General features: G+C 46.5%; 1 protein-coding gene across 4 annotated transcripts in view; it reads left to right on the top strand.

Annotated features, from left to right (window-relative positions):
• Positions 1–20153, top strand: part of nexn (nexilin (F actin binding protein)) — a 49859-nt gene that overhangs the window by 16352 nt on the left and 13354 nt on the right. For 2 of the 4 annotated variants that reach the window (XM_067989853.1, XM_067989857.1), the window contains 5 exons: positions 2135–2314; positions 7209–7406; positions 8729–8797; positions 9858–10061; positions 10990–11211. In XM_067989853.1, the coding sequence (XP_067845954.1) occupies positions 2135–2314; positions 7209–7406; positions 8729–8797; positions 9858–10061; positions 10990–11211 (873 nt within the window). The remainder of the gene's footprint in view (positions 1–2134; positions 2315–7208; positions 7407–8728; positions 8798–9857; positions 10062–10989; positions 11212–20153) is intronic. The other 2 variants (XM_067989855.1, XM_067989856.1) reach the window with 1 other exon arrangement.

Below are 20153 nucleotides of genomic sequence, written 5' to 3'. Positions count from 1 at the left end.
TGAGAAGAGAATCAACCTTGAGTGTAATATTTCTCCACTCCCCCAATGCACACTGTCCAACAGACCACCAACATTCACTGGCAAAGAAAGAAGTTGCATTTATAATAGCACCTTTAACACCCTCAGGATATCCTTAAATACTTCCCAGTCAATGGATCACTTCTTGGAGTGCAGCACCTGTTATGTGGGCAGCCAGTTTGCACACAGCAAGGTTCCACAATGAGACGAATGAGCAGTTGGTCTGTTTTTAGCAGTGTTGGTTGAGGAGCGATCGCTGGCCAATCTTCTTTTGAAAAGGCGCCATGGGAATCTTTCACTTCCTGGAACGGGGCTTGAAACCCACAGCCTCTGACTCTGGGGTGAGAGCTCGACCCCCGAGTCAAGGCCGAGACTGCTCATGTCTAGGTCAACAGGTGAAGAATGGTTACCTGTGTGAGGTACTGGTGCCTATGAAACCGTTCCTGAGATGAAGTCAGTGCCTTTGGCGTGGTTGTGGACGAGACCTACTTGACCTGCATTTGAGACTTTCTACAATAAACTTTTAAAGAGAACAATAAAATAGTTCTTAGCAAACTTGAAGCTCATCTGCTGCCCAAGGCTTTCCTTTGCCCTGCATCCGACCCCCGTTCACTACATGGAACTTGCACCTTTAACAGAAAACTTGGCAAAGTGGGTCACAGAGGCCAAAAAAATAACCAGAGGCCAAGCTGGTAATTGAAGGCAAGATCAAAGAGATAGGTTTTGAAGGAGGGGAGAGAGGGTCATAGGGGTAGAGTTCACAAGAGAGTGGGGCCAAGACAGCTGAAGACCGTGTGGCTGAAAGTTGGCTGGAGGGGAAGTGGGGTGGGGAGGGGTGCAAAGGAGGCCAGAGTCAGGATAGTGGAGGCTGATGCTGTTGCAACTTGGGGCTGAAGGAGTTTCAGCGGGAGGAAGCAGCAAGGTCATGGAGAGACTTGTTGTGAGGGTGTACTGCCGGGCCGATTTCAACATCCTCCTCTGCAAGTCAACAAGTAAACCACCTGCATTATTCCCACTTTGCTCAAACTAAAAACAGAACATGCTGGAAATACGCAGCTCCTCCGGCATCCTTAAAGAGAAAAGACGGGGTTAACAGTTCCGGACCAGGGTTGCCAACCCTCCAGGATTGTCTTGGCGTCTCCAGGAATTAAACATCAATCTACAGGACACTGCTGCGAGCAAAAGCTCAGGAGGAAAATCAGAGGGACATTATGAAAAAATATTGTTTCTTTTTTCATTTTCTTTGAACACTTTTGCTTATTAGTTAGAACAATATTGGAGGTGGCAACAAAAGGCTGTTTGATTGGATGAATCTTGAGTGTCAATCGGTTAGCGAAGAGTCTGTTCGCTTTCCAATTGCTGCTGGAGGCGGGCACCGTGAGGATGGGTATGTCGGGCGATCAATGGTGGGTGTGTGGGGGGCGGGGTGCCGTGAGGATGGGTATGTCGGGCGATCAATGGTGGGTGTATGGGGGGCGGGGTGCCGTGAGGATGGGTATGTCGGGCGATCAATGGTGGGTGTATGGGGGGCGGGGTGCCGTGAGGATGGGTATGTCGGGCGATCAATGGTGGGTGTATGGGGGGCGGGGTGCCGTGAGGATGGGTATGTCGGGCGATCAATGGTGGGTGTATGGGGGCGGGCACCGTGAGGATGGGTATGTCGGGCGATCAATGGTGGGTGTATGGGGGGCGGGCACCGTGAGGATGGGTATGTCGGGCGATCAATGGTGCGTGTGTGGGGGGGCGGGGTGCCGTGAGGATGGGTATGTCGGGCGATCAATGGTGGGTGTATGGAGGCGGGCACCGTGAGGATGGGTATGTCGGGCGATCAATGGTGGGTGTATGGAGGCGGGCACCGTGAGGATGGGTATGTCGGGCGATCAATGGTGGGTGTATGGGGGGCGTGGTGCCGTGTGGATGGATGTGTTGGGCGGCCAATGGCGGGAGTGTTGGGGTGGGGGGGGGAACCAGTTAGAAGCAGCAACCGCTCATGTGATAAAACCTCCTGACAAACGTCCAACTCTAATCCGGACGCATACCCTTTGCCCTGCGCTTTGCTAATATTTTATGCTCGTCCGCTTTAAAAGATAACATTACGTGTGGTGTTGTATCAAAGGATAAAGATGAAGAGCCGGAGGGCATGGCTTCCAGCAAGAGTGAAATCCGCCCGGGGAAATTAAAACTCAGCTTCGAAGAAATAGAAAGACGGAGGCAGGATGAGGAAAAGAGAAAAGCAGAGGAGGAAGCAAGACGGCGCATCGAGGAGGAAAAGGCAGCCTTCGCTGAGGCAAGAAAGGTTGGAAGTTAACAGTATTGCTTGCACCCATTATCCATGTACAACATCAAATTAGATTCTTACTTTTAGATTGAGCATCTAACCTGCCCGACACCATCAGTTTGGGGCCAGGGCTATTTTAACTCCCGGGCCTCATTTACATTCCGCTGGTCATGAGCCTGCCCAATATGGACGCAAAGAGGCGGTTGGCCGGTGGGGCCCAGATAAGTTGTGAGGTGGGGGGTGGTGGAAGGGAATAGGGGCCGTTTCGCGGGTGGGAAGGCAGTGGGGAGCCTGGCGCAGCAGAGGCCCAGACTTCACTTGTGAGCAGCAATCCTGCCCCTCCTGGCCCCGCCAAGGAAAGTTTTCAACTTGTCTCGGCGACCTCCCCCGCCTGGGTTTTACTGAGCATGGTGATGGCGGCGGGTGCCTAGATAAAAGGCCATTGGGGGTCCTAATGACATCATTAGCTTATATTAATGAGGCTCCTGGCCGAGTCAGGCAGACGCCTCGGCCGCCTATAAAAGGCCCAGTTAAGATGGCGGTGGGCGGGAACTATGTGGGAATGGGACGGGTAAGTCTTTGCACAGCTATTTTGACAGCGTGCTCACCCCGTTCCCGCCGGGCAGGATGGGTTAAAATCCCCCCCTCTATGTCTGTTGGCTGTAACGGTCCTAACCCGAAATGAGTCTGGACAGTCTCAATTCAGTACCTGGTGGGCATGGGCCCAAAGCAGGGTCACGGATTCAAGTTCCAGCTGAGCACATGATCTAGAATCATACAGCACAAAAGGCGGCCATTCGGCCCATCTTGCCTGCTCTTTGAAAGAGCTATCCAATTAGTCCCACTCCCCCACTCTTTCCCCCTAGCCCTGCAAATTTTTCCTTTTCACTTATATACCCAATTCCCTTTTGAAAGCTACTATTGTATCTGCTTCCACCTTCCAATCCAGGCTGACACTTCAGTGTAGAACTGCCAGATGTGCCATTAAAGCGAGGCCACTTTTGCCTGTTCAGATGGGAGTTCCCACTCTCGATCCACAGTCGGGACCGGGTGTTCGTGTGGCAGCGGGAACATCGAGTGACTGGAGGCGTGCCGGTCTCTCCGCGGGCCCCCCAAAAATTTCGGAGACCAGCCTTCCTTGCTCGAAGGTCGGATAGGATGATTGCTGGGTCCTGGGGTGGGGCGGCCTGGGTGCAACCCCTGCCTCTCCCCCTCCCCATGGGCGGAGCAACACCAGAGTAACTGTGGGCATGGGGCAGGCAGCTGACAGAGGTGTGCCTAAAACGGTGCTCGCACCCATGCTAATAAGGTGCCCTCCTGACCCTGCAAACCCCATGGTCACCACTGGAGGGCACTGTTGGGTGCGATCCTCACTTAACCACCGGAACTACAACCTGAGCAAATACAGACTATGATAAACACAAAATATAACTTCAATATAAGGCAGAGTGCATAAATTTAAATTTAAATTAGCAAACAGGGGTAGTGAAATCCAACATAAAACAGATCATAGAATCATAGAACACAGAAAGAGGCCATTCGGCCCATTGTGCTTGTGCCGGCTTTGAAAGAGCTATCTATTAGTCCCGATCCCCAGCTCTTTCCCCATAGTCCTGCAAATTTTTAAGGTGTATTTATAAAGCCAAGGATCCTGTATGTTTCTTTAAACAGCCATATCAACTTGTCCTGCCACCTTCAAAGATTTAAGTGGGGGAGGGTTTAAACTAATTTGGCAGGGGTTGGGCACCAGGAGGTAACATTAGAGAGGAGAAATAAGGTGCACAGAGGAATGGGGGAGGGACAAACAGCACTGGAGTAAAGAAGAGTTCAGAAATAGGAGGGATCAGACAGAGGGCAAATGCGAAGCAAACTAAGATGAGTTTGGAGTGCATGTGTTAAATGCATGTAACGTGGTGAATAAGGTTGGTGAACTGCAGGCTCAAGTTGCCAAATAGGACTATGATATAACAGAGACCTGGCTCAAAGAAGAGGAGGATTGGGAACAATATTCCTGGCTGGAAGGTATTCAGGAAAGACAGGGAAGGAAAGAAAGGCGGTGAGGGGTGGCAGTCTTGATCAAAAAAACTATTATAGCACTGAAAAGGGATGATGTAGTTGAGGGGTCAACAATAGAGGTGCTATTATGCTATTGGGTGTATACTGTAGGCCACCAAATATTGGGAAGGAGATAGAGGAGCAAATTTGCAGGCAAATTACAGAAACATGCAAGAACTATAGAGTAGTGATAATGGGGGACTTCAATTATCCCAATATAGACTGGGACAGTAACAGTGTAAAGGGGAAAGAAGGGGAGAAATTCCTGAAATGTGTACAAGAGAACTTTGTGGAACAGGGTGTTTCCAACCCAACAAGGAGACAGCGCTGGATCTAGTCCTGGGGAATGAAATGGGGCAGGTGGAGCATGTTTCAGTGGGACAGTATTTGGGGAACAGTGATCATAATATCATTAGGTTCAGAATAGAAACAGAAAAGGACAAGGAACAATCAAATGTGAAAATACTTAACTGGAGGAGGGCAAATTTCAGTGAGTTAAAAAGGGATCTTGCCCAGGTGGATTGGAATCAAAAATTGGCAGGCAAAATAGTAATTGAACAATGGGAGGCCTTCAAGGAGGAATTGGTTCGGGTACAGAGTGGACACATCCCTACGAATACAGAAAGTACAGAGGAGATCTAAAAAAAGAATAAGAGGAGCAAAGAGAGAGCATGAGAATAGATTAGCGGCTAACATAAAAGGGAACCCAAAAGTCTTTTTTAAACATATAAATAGTAAAAGGGTAGTCAAAGAAAGGGTGTGTCCGATTAGGGACAAAAAAAAAATCTTCTTGTGGAGGCAGAGGTACTAAATGAATACTTTGCGTTTGTCTTCACTAGAGAGGACGATGCTGCCATTGTAGCAGTGAAGGAGGAGGTAGTCGTGATATTGGACAGGATAAAAATAGACAAAGAGGAGGTACTTCAAAGATTGGCAGTACTCAAAGTAGAAAAGTCACCTGCTCCAGATGGGATGCATCCTAGGTTACTGAGGGAATTTAAGGGTGAAAATTGCAGAGGCTCTGGCCACAATCTTCTAATCCTCCTTAGATATGGGGATGGTGCTAGAGGACTGGAGAATTGCAAATGTCACAACCCTTGTTCAAAAAGGGAGAGGGATAAACCCGGCAATTACAGGCCAGTCAGCCTAACGTCGGTGGTAGGAAATATTTAGAGACAATAATCTGGGACAAAATTAATTGGCACTTGGAAAAGTATGGGCTAATAAATGAAAGTCAGCACGGATTTGTTAAAGGAAAATCATGTTTGACTAACTCGATTGAGTTCTTTGATGAAGTAACGGAAAGGGTTGATGAAGGTAGTGCTGTTGACGTTGTGTATATCAATTTTCAAAAGGCATTTGATAAAATACCACATAATAGACTTGTGAGAAAAATTAAAGCCCATGGGATTAAAGGGACAGTGACAGCATGGATACGAAATTGGCTAGGGGACAGAAAGCAGAGAGTAGTGGTGAACGGTTGTTTTTCAGACTGGAGGGAAGTGTACAGTGGTGTCCCCCAGGGGTCAGTATTAGGACCACTGCTCTTTATGATGACCTGGACTTGGGTATAGAGGGTATAATTTCAAAGTTTGCAGATGACACGAAACTCGGAAATGTAGTAAACAATGTGGAGGATAGTAACAGACTTCAGGGGGACATAGACAGACTGGTGAAATGGGCAGACACATGACAGGTGAAATTTAACACAGAGAAGTGTGAAGTGATATATTTTGGTAGGAAGAATGAGGAGAGGCAATACAAACTAAATGGTACAGAATTTAAGGGGGTGCAGGAACAGAGAGACCTGGGGGTGCACATACACAAAAATCTTTGAAGGTGGCAGGACAGGTTCAGTAGGCTGTTAAAAACTTGGAACTCTCCCTAAATCCTTCTCCCCGCTTTCAAAAAGCTTAAGTCACGTGATCGCTTCAGTGTCCATTTCACTGAAGCACTAGAGAGATTTACTGCATTAAAATACTTCATTAATGTAAGTTATTTGCCTCAATAGTTGAGACGGGGAAAATAAAAGGTGAAGAGCAGAACTAAAAGAGCAAAAGCAAGGAAATTATGCTAAACCTTTATAAAACACTGGTTAGGCCTCAGCTGGTGTATTGTGTTCAATTCTGGGCACCACAATTTCGGAAGGATGTCAAGGCCTTAGAGATGGAGCAGAAAAGATTTACTGGAATGGTACCAGGGATGAGGGACTTCAGTTATGTGGAAAGATTGGAGAAGCTGGGGTTGTTCTCCTTCGAACAGAGACGGTTTAGGGGAGATTTGATAGAGGTATTCAAGGTCATGAACGGTTTTGATGGAGTAAATAGGAGAAACACTTTCGAGCGACAGGAGGGTCGGTAACCAGAGGACACAGATTTAAGGTGTTTGGCAAAAGGGTCAGAGGCGACATGAGGAAACATTTTTTTTTACGCAGCGAGTTGTTATGATCTGGAATGCACTGCCTGAAAGGGTGGTGGAAGCAGATTCAATAGTAACTTTCAAAAGGGAATTGGATAAATACTTGAAGGGAAAAAATTTACAGGGCTATTGGGAAAGAGCAGGAGAATGGGACTAATTGGATAGCTCTTTCAAAGAGCCAGCACAGGCACAATGGGCCGAATGGCCTCCTCCTGTGCTGTGGTACTATTATACTGTGATATTTATTAGAACCTCTTAACTTAAAGAATGATTAATATTTGACATAGTGGAGGACTAAGAACATTCAAAATGCAGTTGGATACTGAAATGGGATATAGTTTGAGTACTACAAGAATGAGCTTCACTCACTGAATGGTCCTTTATTTTTTACGATTTTGCCTTTTCTAATGTCCTAATCCAATGGCTCCGTTGTACTCAGACTCTAGCCGAAGATGAAGAAGATCAACCCGACCTTACTGCATCTCTGAAGGACCCAGCCCGGCCCGGGAAACTAAAACTAAGTTTCGAAGAGCTGGAGAGGCAGCGCCGTGAGGAGGAACAGCGCAAGGTGGAGGAAGAGGCTCGCAAACGCTTGGAAGAAGAGCGGAAGCAATTTGCCGAAGCTCGGAAAAGCATGGTAGGTACCTCACGATGTAGAGACCCCTGAAAATTCAGCAACTCTCCTTCCATTTCCACCGCTGCGGAGAAAATCTACATCCGTCAAGGAACGATTTTCCTCGGTGGGGTTGTGAGGTGGGGGTTCACCCCGATCGGCTGTGGTGGAAGATCCCTGTTTGTGAAAACGGGATTTCCGATGAAGTTACGCCGACCGATCGGGGTTGGGGGGGGGGGGGGTGGCGGTGACCCATCCGCCAAGGAAATTCCCGGCGACGAATAGGAGGTCGCGGGTGTGACTGGATGGAAAACTGACGGGCTCACTCACGGGCGTGCGGTCTCCCCTGGTCAATTTCTCTTCCATGAGCTGGGATCAGGTGATCCAATACACCCGAGGGCAATAACAGGCAAATCTGCCTTTGCTCGGATGCAACAGAAAGATGATTGGCTGGCATTGTCTACCTACATGGTCGATCACTTCTAAATTTGGCATAAAAAGAGAGATTAACCTGACAATATCGGCCTTGGGGATACTTATTTTAGAGACTCTTTCCAATTAGGTGTGAAAGGAGGGGTCTCTAGAATAGTATTCCTTTCAGATGTCAGTCTCATCATTCTCTTATTTCTTCAGATTTTTTTTTTAATCCTTCAGCGTTGTTAATGACGTCTGGTTTCGATACTGACTGTGTCAAACATTGATTGGGAGCTGAACCGCATTGGTGGACAAAATCACTAAACCAGGGTCCTTCAGTGATCCAACCATTGCAGTTATTATTTCAAATCAAGCATTGGAGATGGTCTAACAAAGAGCAATAGGACAGATCCCAAATCAAAAGGGGACCTCTTAAGAGCAAAGATGAGACACGCTTAAGCTGCAGAGGAAGAAGGCAGTTAATGGGGCCTCATGGAGGTTATTAGGATATTGAATGGCATAGACAAAATAAAACCAGAATATTATATTAATCTAGGACCAGATAGAATACATTTGGCAAGGGTATTAAGGGTTAAGGAACCAAGGTGGGTAGATGGAATTAAGATACAGATTAGCCATGATCTAATTGAATGGCGGAACAGGCTTGAGGGGTTGAATGGCCTACTCCTGTTCCTATGTTCCTCTGCAGAGCCAACATCCTTAACCAAACCTGAGCCTTTATAACTACTGTTTCAGCGTTGCAGGAATGGTATTGTGAAACCAGGTATCTTCATGCTTTATGGTCAGTGAAGACAACTTAACATTTTATCTTTTTTTTCCCCGCAATATAACTCCTTTGATATTAGTGGTTCCATTATTGAAGTGATATTTACAGCTGTTAAAGTTATCCAATGTCCTAATTATTTTTTAAGAGTCCAGACCAGGATAGCATTCTGAAGGAGCATGCAAGTTCAGACAAGGAGGATTATGGACCTGACGAAGTAAGGCATAATTCATTAAAAAGTACAACTACTGCGTAACCAAGAATGTTAATAGCAATCCCAGCACTTCCTTTTAGCATTTCTCACCTCTACATAAGGCAAATCCTACTTTCTTTCTGATCTGTATGGTTTAAACTTCACCTGGCTTTAAATTTGCTGTATGCTCATTGTGCATTGGGCCGATTGAAAATCGTAAGGAGGAGACCCTAAAGGCAAACTATTGCAAGCATCAATGTGCACGGATTGGCTTTACGAACATTCGAAAATGACGGGGCAGGAAAGGACCTGCTGTTCCATTAAGCCTCTCCCACATGATGATGGCTGGAGCATCATGACCAGACACTTCCTAACTCCCGCCCGCCACCTCACCGCAGCCATGTAATTTCCAAGAGGAGACCAAAAACCCAGGGCCAATAAGGGAAAAAAATACTCTGGAAAATTCCTCTCCCCGCCCCCCCCCCCCCCCCGCCTCAAGCGATCGAAACCTGTCCAGGAGATCACATGGAGCATTTTTGTAAAAGGCAGTACTAAAAAATAGAATCGCACAGTCGATTGGGCTTTGTGGAGCTCTGCTGTGCTACAGAAACGGAAAAACCAACCAGGGCTCCTGGTCCCGATTGTTCTCTGGTGACCCGTGCTGGAAAGTCCATGTTGGGGGAGAACAAGATAGGACTCAGTCATGATGCTCCTCCTACAGTCGAATGACCTGCGGACACTGACTACTTGGGCTATATACAGAAGGACAGCTAGCGCCCATGGGACTGTACATCAATAAGAGTGACTCCTTTCGAGGGGTGGGGTGGGGGGGGGTAATATTTTTCTTTGTGCATTGAGGAACCTAAAACTGCAAAACAGAGCTTCAAAATCATATTTATGTAAATATATTTAATTATATTTGACCATCTGCACTCACTAGATGCCGAACTAGAGTCTGCCTTTGGGTGAGCAGGGAAGAGTTGTGTGTCCCAGCGAGTAAATGTTACAAGCTTTATTGGAGGGATAAACTTTTGACAAAGACTGCCTTCTCCCCCCCGCCCCCCCCACCTTTCCCCAATAATAGGTATTTGATGACGAGCCGACCGACTCCAAGAAAACGTCCTCTGATTCTGACGACATGCACTCTCCACGCAAATTGGAAATCAACTTTGAAGAGCTTTTGAAACAAAAGATGGAGGAAGAGAGAAGACGCACAGAAGAGGAGCGAAGGCAGAAACTAGAACTGGAGAAACAAGAATTTGAACAACAACGTCAGGAAATGGGAGAGGTGGGTTACGGCAAAGTTTGCGCTATGGTAAATTTTTCACACCCCGGGAGTGGCAGGTCGGAGCACATCTTAGGTTTGGCCGTGGCACGGTGGATACATTTCAAAATTACTTCATTGGCTGTCAGGCAAGGGCGTTCTCCCGGTGTCCTGGCCAATATTTCTCCCTCAACTGAAAGGGTAGTGGTTATTTTACAGGACTAGTAATCCAAGCGGCCTAGACTACTGATCCAGAAGAACATGAGTTCGAATCCCACCAGGGTAGTCTGAGAATTTAAATTCAGTTTTTAAAAAGGATATCTGGAAATAAAAAAAAGTCTGCATCAGTAACAGTGGCCATGAAACAATCAGATTTTCACCAACATCCTTACCGGGTCTGGCTTATATGTGACTCCAGTCCTACACCAACGTGATTGACTCTTAACTCTCCTCTGAAGTGGCTTAGCAAGCCACTCAGTTGTATGAAACCTTAGGCAACTGGAGATAAGCAATAAATGCAGGCCTTGCCAGCAATGCCCATGTCCCAAGAATGAATAATAAAAAAAAGCCAATATTACTAAAACAGATGATCTGGTCATCTGCTGTTTGTGGGACCTTGCTGTGTGCAAATTGGCCACTTGCGTTTCCAGCATTACATCAGTGGGTGCACTTCAAAAAAAGTACTTCATTGACTGTGAAGCACTTTGGGATGTTTTGAGGATGTGAAAGGTGATATATAAATGCAAGTTCTTTCTTTCTGAAAAGACTAAAAATAGAATACCAGAATGGGGAGAGGGGAGGGAGGAGTGGGGGGGTTGAGGGCAGAAGGAGGAGGTATGGAATAGGGTTAAGTATGGAACAGTAGAGGTCAAAGGTCATGACTTAGACTCACTGAAGCCTCCAGTCATGCATCTCCACCCCAAATCCTGGATCTGTGCTTTTGCTTTTTCAGGATGAAATCAATGAGAGCACTGAAGTAGTGAGTACAGAGTACGAAGAGCTGATAAAGCTAAAAAGAACGGGTTCCATTCAGGCCAAGAATTTAAAGTCGAAGTTTGAAAAAATTGGAAAGTTATCCGAGGAGGAAATACAGAAAAAGGTAGAAGACGAAAGGGCCAAGAGGAGAGCAGAGGACCTGGAGATAAAGGAAAGAGAAGCCGAGCGATTCCGAGAGGTAATCTTTCCTTTAGTAGAGAACTGACTGACTCGTTCACAAGGGTCTCGATCCTTACATTTGGGGAATATTTCTATTGCTCTTGCTGCCGGCTGGGCTCAGTTGGTGTCACCCTTGAGATTGTGGACTCAAGCTTAACTCCAGGAACTGAACTCACGATTTAGGGTGGGACGCCGATGTAGTACTGAGGGAGTGCTACATCGCCGGAGGTGCCATCCTACAAGCGAGATGTCAAAATGAGATCTCGTCCGTCTGTTCCTGTTAAAGATCCCACGGCACTACTTGACGGAGAGTATGGAGGTTCTCTCAGTGTCCCGGCCAACATTCCTCCCTTAGCTGCTATCACCATAAACAGGTTAACTGGGAACTGGTGTTGGTGGGTGGGGATTACTGTTGTACTTGCTTACAGAAAAATGCAGTTACTCTTATTATTAAAAAAAAAGTAATTACTTGCTTTGATAGGATAAGGAGGTGTTTAAATGCAAGTGTCCCTTTTTAAAAAATTGTCAGTGAAGTATTTTATTGTTTCTCTGATCCAGGTGTCAGCCTTGGCTCAGTGGTAACACTCTCACCTGAGTCAGAAGGTTGTACGTTCAGACACTTGAGCACATAACCCAGCTGACACTCCCAGTGCGGTACTGAGGGAGTGCTGCACTGTCGGAGGTGCCGTCTTTCGGATGAGACGTTAAACCGATGCCCCGTCTGCCCTCTCAGGTGGACGTAAAAGATCCCATGGCACTATTCAAAGGAGAGCAGGGGAGTTCTCCCCGGTGTCCTGGCCAATATTTATTCCTTAATTAACATCATTAAAACAGATGATCTGGTCATTATCACATTGCTGTTTGTGGGACCTTGCTGTGCACAAATTGGCTGCTGCATTTCTTACATTACAACAGTGACCATTTCAAAAGTACTTCATTGGCTGTAAAGCGCTTTGAGACGTCCTGAGGTCGTGAATGGCGCCATATAAATGTAAATATTTTCTTTCTTTCATGTCCCTTACACCGTTCAGTAGCACAGATCATCTGAAGAGGGAGAGAGAATTCTGGCAATTCGTGTTCATTTTGAAAACAGACTGATTGGGACCGCTGTCAATTTAAAAAAAGAGAAATGCTCAATTGGCTGTGATTTCAATTCAAATTCAGTCGCTATCGTAACGGTTGAATTGACTTATTTCAGTAAGGCCTTCGATAAAGTCCCCCACAGGAGACTGGTCAAGAAGGTACGAGCCCATGGAATCCAGGGTGCCTTGGCACTTTGGATACAAAACTGGCTTAGTGGCAGAAGGCAGAGGGTGATGGTCGAAGGTTGTTTTTGTGACTGGAAGCCTGTGGCCAGTGGGGTACCACAGGGATCGGTGCTGGGTCCCTTGCTGTTTGTGGTCTACATTAATGACTTGGATATGAATGTAAAAGGTATGATCAGTAAGTTCGCTGATGATACAAAAATTGGTAGGGTGGTAAATAGCGAGGAGGATAGCCTCAGTCTGCAGGACGATATAGATGGGTTGGTCAGATGGGCGGAACAGTGGCAAATGGAATTTAACCCGGAAAAGTGCGAGGTGATGCACTTTGGAGGGACTAACAAGGCAAGGGAATACACAATGAATGGGAGGACCATAGGCAAGACAGAGGGTCAGAGGGATCTTGGTGTGCAAGTTCACAGATCCCTGAAGGCGGCGGAACAGGTAGATAAGGTGGTAAAGAAGGCATATGGGATACTTGCCTTTATTAGCCGAGGCATAGAATATAAGAGCAAGGAGGTTATGATGGAGCTGTATAAAACACTGGTTAGGCCACAGCTGGAGTACTTTGTGCAGTTCTGGTCGCCACACTACAGGAAGGATGTGATCGCTTTGGAGAGGGTGCAGAGGAGATTCACCAGGATGTTACCAGGGCTGGAGCGCTTCAGCTATGAAGAGAGACTGGGAAGATTGGGTTTGTTTTCCTTGGAGCAGAGGAGGCTGAGGGGGGACATGATTGAGATGTACAAAATTATGAGGGGCACAGATAGGATGGATACTAACGAGCTTTTTCCCTTCGTTGAGGGTTCTATAACAAGGGGACATAGATTCAAGGTAAAAGGCGGGAGGTTTAGAGGGGATTTGAGAAAGAACTTTTTCACCCAGAGGGTGGTTGGAGTCTGGAACTCACTGCCTGAAAGGGTTGTGGAGGCAGGAACCCTCACAACATTCAAGAAGCATTTGGATGAGCACTTGAAATGCCATAGCATACAAGGCTACGGACCAAATGCTGGAATATGGGATTAGAGTAGACAGGGCTGATGGCCGGCGCGGACACGATGGGCCGAAGGGCCTCTATCCGTGCTGTATAACTCTATGACTCTCGGAACTTTTTTAATTCAAGTTATTTCAGGGGACAACAAATACCGAATCCAACATCCAGGTCTGGGCAAACAGGAAAAGTAAATGATCTGAATTCCAGCTGACAAATGAACTGAATTACACTGAGTGTGTGTGTCACCTGATGTGGTACAGACAGCAGTTTACTCAGTGCTGTAATTCTCGATTCTCTGCCACAGGGTGGTGTCATTTCTCAGTAACAGGAAGAGAGAAGTTTTTAGGCCAAGTTTCATAGAATCGTTACAGCACAGAAGGAGGCAATTCAGCCCATCGAGCCCATGCCAGCTCTTTGTAAGAGCAATCCAGTTAGTCCCATTCCCCTGCTCTTTCCCCACAGCCCTGCAAATTTTTTCCCTTCAAGTATTTATCCAATTCCTTTTTGAAAGCCACTATTGAATCTGCTTCCATCACCCCCTCAGGCAGCGCATTCCAGATCATAACCACTCGCTGTGTAAAAGTTTTTCCTCATGTCGCCTTTGGTTCTTTTGCCAATCACCTTAAATCTGTGTCCTTTGGTTCTCGACCCTTCCGCCAATGGGAACAATTTCTCTTTATTTACTTTATCTAAACCCTTCATGATTTTGAACACTTCTATCAAATCTCTCAACCTTCTCTGCTGTAAGGAGAACAACCCCAGCTTCTTCAGTCTATTCACATAACTGAAGTCTCTCATCCTGGAACCATTGTAGTAAATCTTTTCTGCACCCACTCTAAGGTCTTCATACCCTTCCTAAAGTGCCCAGAATTGAACACAATACTCCAGTTGTGGCCGAACTAGTGTTTTATAAAGGTTCAACATAGCTTCCTTGCTTTTGTACTCTGTCCATCACCATCCCTGGGTATGTCCTGTCCCACCGGCAGGACAGACCCACCAGAGGTGGCGGTACAGTGATATACAGTCAGGAGGGAGTGGCCATGGGAGTCCTCAACATTGACTCTGGACCCCATGAAATCTCATGGCATCAGGTCAAACATGGGCAAGGAAACCTCCTGCTGATTACCACCTACTGTCCTCCCTCAGCTGATGAATCAGTCCTCCTTCATGTTGAGCACCACTTGGAGGAAGCACTGAGGGTAGCAAGGGTACAAAATGTACTCTGGGTGGGGGACTTCAATGTCCATCACCAAGAGTGGCTCGGCAGCACCACTACTGACCGAGCTGGCCGAGTCCTGAAGGACATAGCTGCTAGACTGGGCCTGCAGCAGGTGGTGAGCGAACCAACACGAGGGAAAAACTTACTTGACCTCGTCCTCACCAATCTACCTGTCGCAAATGCATCTGTCCATGACAGTATTGGTAGGAGTGACCACCGCACAGTCCTCGTGGAGATGAAGTCCCGTCTTCGCACTGAGGACACCATCCAACGTGTTGGTTGGCACTACCACCATGCTAAATGGGATAGATTCAGAATGGATCTAGCAGCTCAAAACTGGGCAGTCATGAGGCGCTGTGGGCCATCAGCAGCAGCAGAATTGTATTCCAGCACAATCTGTAACCTCATGGCCCGGCATATTCCTCACTCTACCATTACCAACAAGCCAGGGGATCAACCCTGGTTCAATGAGGAGTGTAGAAGAGCATGCCAGGAGCAGCACCAGGCGTACCTAAAAATGAGGTGCCAACCTGGTGAAGCTACAACTCAGGACTACATGCATGCTAAACAGTGGAAGCAACATGCTATAGACAGAGCTAAGCGATTCCACAACCAACGGATCAGATCAAAGCTCTGCAGTCCTGCCACATCCAGTCGTGAATGGTGGTGGACAATTAAACAACTAACGGGAGGAGGAGGCTCTGCAAACATCCCCATCCTCAATGATGGCGGAGTCCAGCACATGAGTGCAAAAGACAAGGCTGAAGCGTTTGCAACCATCTTCAGCCAGAAGTGCCGAGTGGATGATCCATCTCAGCCTCCTCCCGATATCCCCACCATCACAGAAGCCAGTCTTCAGCCAATTCGATTCACTCCACGTGATATCAAGAAACGGCTGAGTGCACTGGATACAGCAAAGGCTATGGGCCCCAACAACATCCCAGCTGTAGTGCTGAAGACTTGTGCTCCAGAACTAGCTGCGCCTCTAGCCAAGCTGTTCCAGTACAACTACAACACTGGCATCTACCCGACAATGTGGAAAATTGCCCAGGTATGTCCTGTCCACAAAAAGCAGGACAAATCCAATCCGGCCAACTAACGCCCCATCAGTCTACTCTCAATCATCAGCAAAGTGATGGAAGGTGTCGTCGACAGTGCTATCAAGCGACACTTACTCACCAATAACCTGCTCACCGATGCTCAGTTTGGGTTCCGCCAGGACCACTCGGCTCCAGACCTCATTACAGCGTTGGTCCAAACATGGACAAAAGAGCTGAATTCCAGAGGTGAGGTGAGAGTGACTGCCCTTGACATCAAGGCAGCATTTGACCGAGTGTGGCACCAAGGAGCCCTAGTAAAATTGAAGTCAATGGGAATCAGGGGAAAAACTCTCCAGTGGCTGGAGTCATACCTAGCACAAAGGAAGATGGTAGTGGTTGTTGGAGGCCAATCATCTCAGCCCCAGGACATTGCTGCAGGAGTTCCTCAGGGCAGTGTCCTAGGCCCAACCATCTTCAGCTGCTTCATCAATGACCTTCCCTCCATCATAAGGTCAGAAATGGGGATGTTCGCTGATGACTGCACAGTGTTCAGTTCCATTCGCAACCCCTCAAATAATGAAGCAGTCCGAGCCCGCATGCAGCAAGACCTGGACAACATCCAGGCTTGGGCTCACAAGTGGCAAGTAACATTCGCGCCAGATAAGTGCCAGGCAATGACCATCTCCAACAAGAGAGAGTCTAACCACCTCCCCTTGACATTCAACGGCATTACCATCGCCGAATCCCCCACCATCAACATTCTGGGGGTCACCATTGACCAGAAACTTAACTGGACCAGCCATATAAATACTGTGGCTACGAGAGCAGGTCAGAGGCTGGGTATTCTGCGGCGAGTGACTCACCTCCTGACTCCCCAAAGCCTTTCCACCATCTACAAGGCACAAGTCAGGAGTGTGATGGAATACTCCCCACTTGCCTGGATGAGTGCAGCTCCAACAACACTCAAGAAGCTCGACACCATCCAAGATAAAGCAGCCCGCTTGATTGGCACCCCATCCACCACCCTGAACATTCACTCCCTTCACCACCGGCGCACCGTGGCTGCAGTGTGCACCATCCACAGGATGCACTGCAGCAACTCGCCAAGGCTTCTCCGACAGCACCTCCCAAACCCGCGACCTCTACCACCTAGAAGGACAAGAGCAGCAGGCACATGGGAACAACACCACCTGCACGTTCCCCTCCAAGTCACACACCATCCCGACTTGGAAATATATCGCCGTTCCTTCATTGTCGCTGGGTCAAAATCCTGGAACTCCCTTCCTAACAGCACTGTGGGAGAACCGTCACCACACGGACTGCAGCGGCTCAAGAAGGCGGCTCACCACCACCTTCTCAAGGGCAATTAGGGATGGGCAATAAATGCTGGCCTCGCCAGCGACGCCCACATCCCGTGAACGAATTTTTTTAAAAAAATTTTTTTTATAAAGCCCAAGATCCCGCATGCTTTTTTAACCGCTTTCCCAACCTGTCCTGCCACTTTCAATGATTTGTGCACATATATCCCCAGATCTCTCTGTTCCCGCATCCCCTGTCGAATTGTGTCCTTTAATTTATATTGCCTCTCCTCATTGTTCCTGTCAAAATGTATTGCTTCTCGCTTTTCTACGTTAAGTTTTATCTGCCATGTGTCCGCCCATTCCACCAGCATGACTATGTCCTCTTGAAGTCTATTATTATCCTCCTCACTGTTTACTACACGTCAAAGTTAGTGTCATCTGCAAATTTGGACATTGTGCCCGGTACACCCAAGTCATTAATATATATCAAGAAAAGCAGTGGTCCTAGTACCGACCCCTGGGGAACACCACTGAACACCTTCCTCCAGTCCAAAAAACAACCGTTCATCACTACTCTCTGTTTCCTGTCACTTAGCCAATTTCGTATCTATGCTGCCACTGTCCCTTTTATTCCATGGGCTTCAATTTTGCTGACAAGCCTATTATGTGGCACTTTATCAAACGCCTTTTGAAAGTCCATATACACCACATCAACCCTTTCTGTAACCTCATCAAAAAACTCTATCAAGTTAGTTAAACACGATTTGCCTTTAACAAATCCGTGCTGGCTTTCCTTTATTAATTCACACTTGTCTAAGTGACTATTAATTTTGTCCTGGATTATTGTTTCTCAAAGCTTCCCCACCACAGAGGTTTAACTGACTGGCCTGTAGTTGCCGGGTTTATCCCTACACCCTTTTTGAACAAGGGGTGTAACATTTGCAATTCTCCAGTCCTCTGTCACCACCTCCATATCTAAGGAGGATTGGAAGATTATGGTCAGTGCCTCCCCAATTTCCCCCCTTACTTCCCTAAGCAACCTAGGGCGCATCCCATCCGGACCTGGTGACTTATCTACTTTAAGTACAGCCAGCCTTTCTAGTACCTCCTCTTTATCAAATTTTAGCCCACCCAGTTTCTCAACTACCTCCTCATTTACTATGACGTTGGCAGCATTTTCTTCCTTGGTAAAGACAGATGCAAAGTACTCATTCAGCATCTCAGCCATGCCCTCTGCCTGATTGCGTAGATCTCTTTTTTGGTCCCTAATCGGGCCCCACCCCTCCTCTTACTCCCCATTTACTATTTATATGCCTATAGAAGACTTTTGGATTCGCTTTTATGTGAGCCGTCAGTCTATTCTCATACTCTCTCTTTACCCCTCTTATTTCCTTTTTCACTTCTCTGTACTTTCTATATTCAGCCTGGTTCTCACTTGTGTTATCAACTTCACATCCGTCATGCGCCCCTTTTTTCTGCTTCATCTTACTAAGTTTGTGTCGTGATTTTGAAAAATGGGATATGGAAAAGGAAAAACTGGAAGGAAAATTAGTTGGTACAACACTCGCTTGTCAAAGGTTATCCTTCATGTATAGAGGACCAGTTGCTTCTAAGAGACTTTTCAGGTAGAACTGACAGACATGGTGATGTTCAGCTATGACAAGCCCCTTCATGACATCAACTTGGCTTGTGTTCCCTTGAGTTTAGAGGGTTGAGGGGTGATCTAATATAGGTATTTAAAATGATAAAGGAGTTCGATAGGGTAGACACAGAGAAACTATAACTTTTGGTGGGGGAATCCAGAACAAGGAATCACAATTTTAAAATTAGATAATTAGTAATTCAGCCATTCAGAAGTGAAATTAGAAAGCACTTTTTCACGCAAAGGGTAGTGGAAATCTAAATTCTCTCCCCCAGAAGGCTGTGGATACTGGGACAATTGAAATTTCCAAGACTTAGATTGACAGATTTTAATTAGTTAAGGGTATCAAAAGATTATAGATCAAAGGCAGGTAAATGGAGGTACAGATCAGCCGTGATCTAATTGAATGGTGGATCGGGCTTTGGTGACACCTTCTTTATTAGAAACTTTGAATTGTAATTGTGCCATTTGTACCTGGAAGGTTCGTTAGAAGCAGGAAAGGTTCTGAGGTTACTCGTACTGTCATTTAATCTTGAGACCTGATGTGGCAAAGACACCCTGGTTACAACACCATAGATTTCTCATCAAGTGGATGGTCCGATACGACCTCTTGCCCTTGTTTTATTTTGCAATCACACTGAGAAGGGATGGAATTTGTACAGGCACTTACCGTGCTGGGACAGTAATAGAGCCTCCCTCCCATCTTCGTAAGGCAAGTGGGGCCCTGGGCTTAAAATTTAAGCAGTAATTCTAATGCTGCATTCATGATACCTATGGCATTGAAATCTTGAATGAGGGAATAACAGAGCACAGCTAAATCTACACTCTTTAATATTTTCCAGAGGTGTCCTTATAATCAAGTTGCTTAGTCTGAGCCATGTTTACTTGCACTGGATGTTTTATGGACTGTTAGCTTCGAGGGAAAGCTTCGACTAATGTCAATGCTTTCTTACGAGAGTTGAATTATTTTGTGTTAATTTTGAACTCAAGCTGAGGGATGTTAGTGGTTATAGTACTAGACTAGGAAACCTGAAATGAGTTTAAAATCTCAACACTGCCAATTGTGCAACTGAATTCAATAAATCTGGTCATTTGTGGGCTAAGCATATGAAAGCTGGTGGATTGTTGTAAAAACCCAATTGGTTCACTAAGCTCACTTAGAGCAGAGACGATTAAGGGGAGATTTTGTAGAGGTGTTCATAGATAGGGAGAAATTATATCCACTGGCAGGAAGGTCGGTAACTAGAGGAAACAGATTTAAGATAATTGGCAAAAGAAGCGGAGAGAGATAAGGAGGAAATTCTTTTACGCAGCGTGTTATGATGATCTGGAATGCACTGCCTGAAAGGGTGGTGGAAGCAGATTCAATAGTAATTTTCAAAAGGGAATTGGATACATACTTGAAAAGGAAAAATGGGGTTATGGTTTAGGGTGCTATAGGGTTAGAGCAGGGGAGTGGAACAAATTGGATAGCTCTTTCAAAGAGCCGGCATGGGCATGATG

The sequence above is a fragment of the Heptranchias perlo genome, chromosome 9 (genome assembly GCF_035084215.1).
Source record: "Heptranchias perlo isolate sHepPer1 chromosome 9, sHepPer1.hap1, whole genome shotgun sequence".
In the NCBI taxonomy this organism is placed as follows: Eukaryota; Metazoa; Chordata; class Chondrichthyes; order Hexanchiformes; family Hexanchidae; genus Heptranchias; species Heptranchias perlo.
The sequence above is the reverse complement of the archived record's forward strand: the minus strand, read 5'-3'. Positions and strand labels throughout refer to the sequence as shown.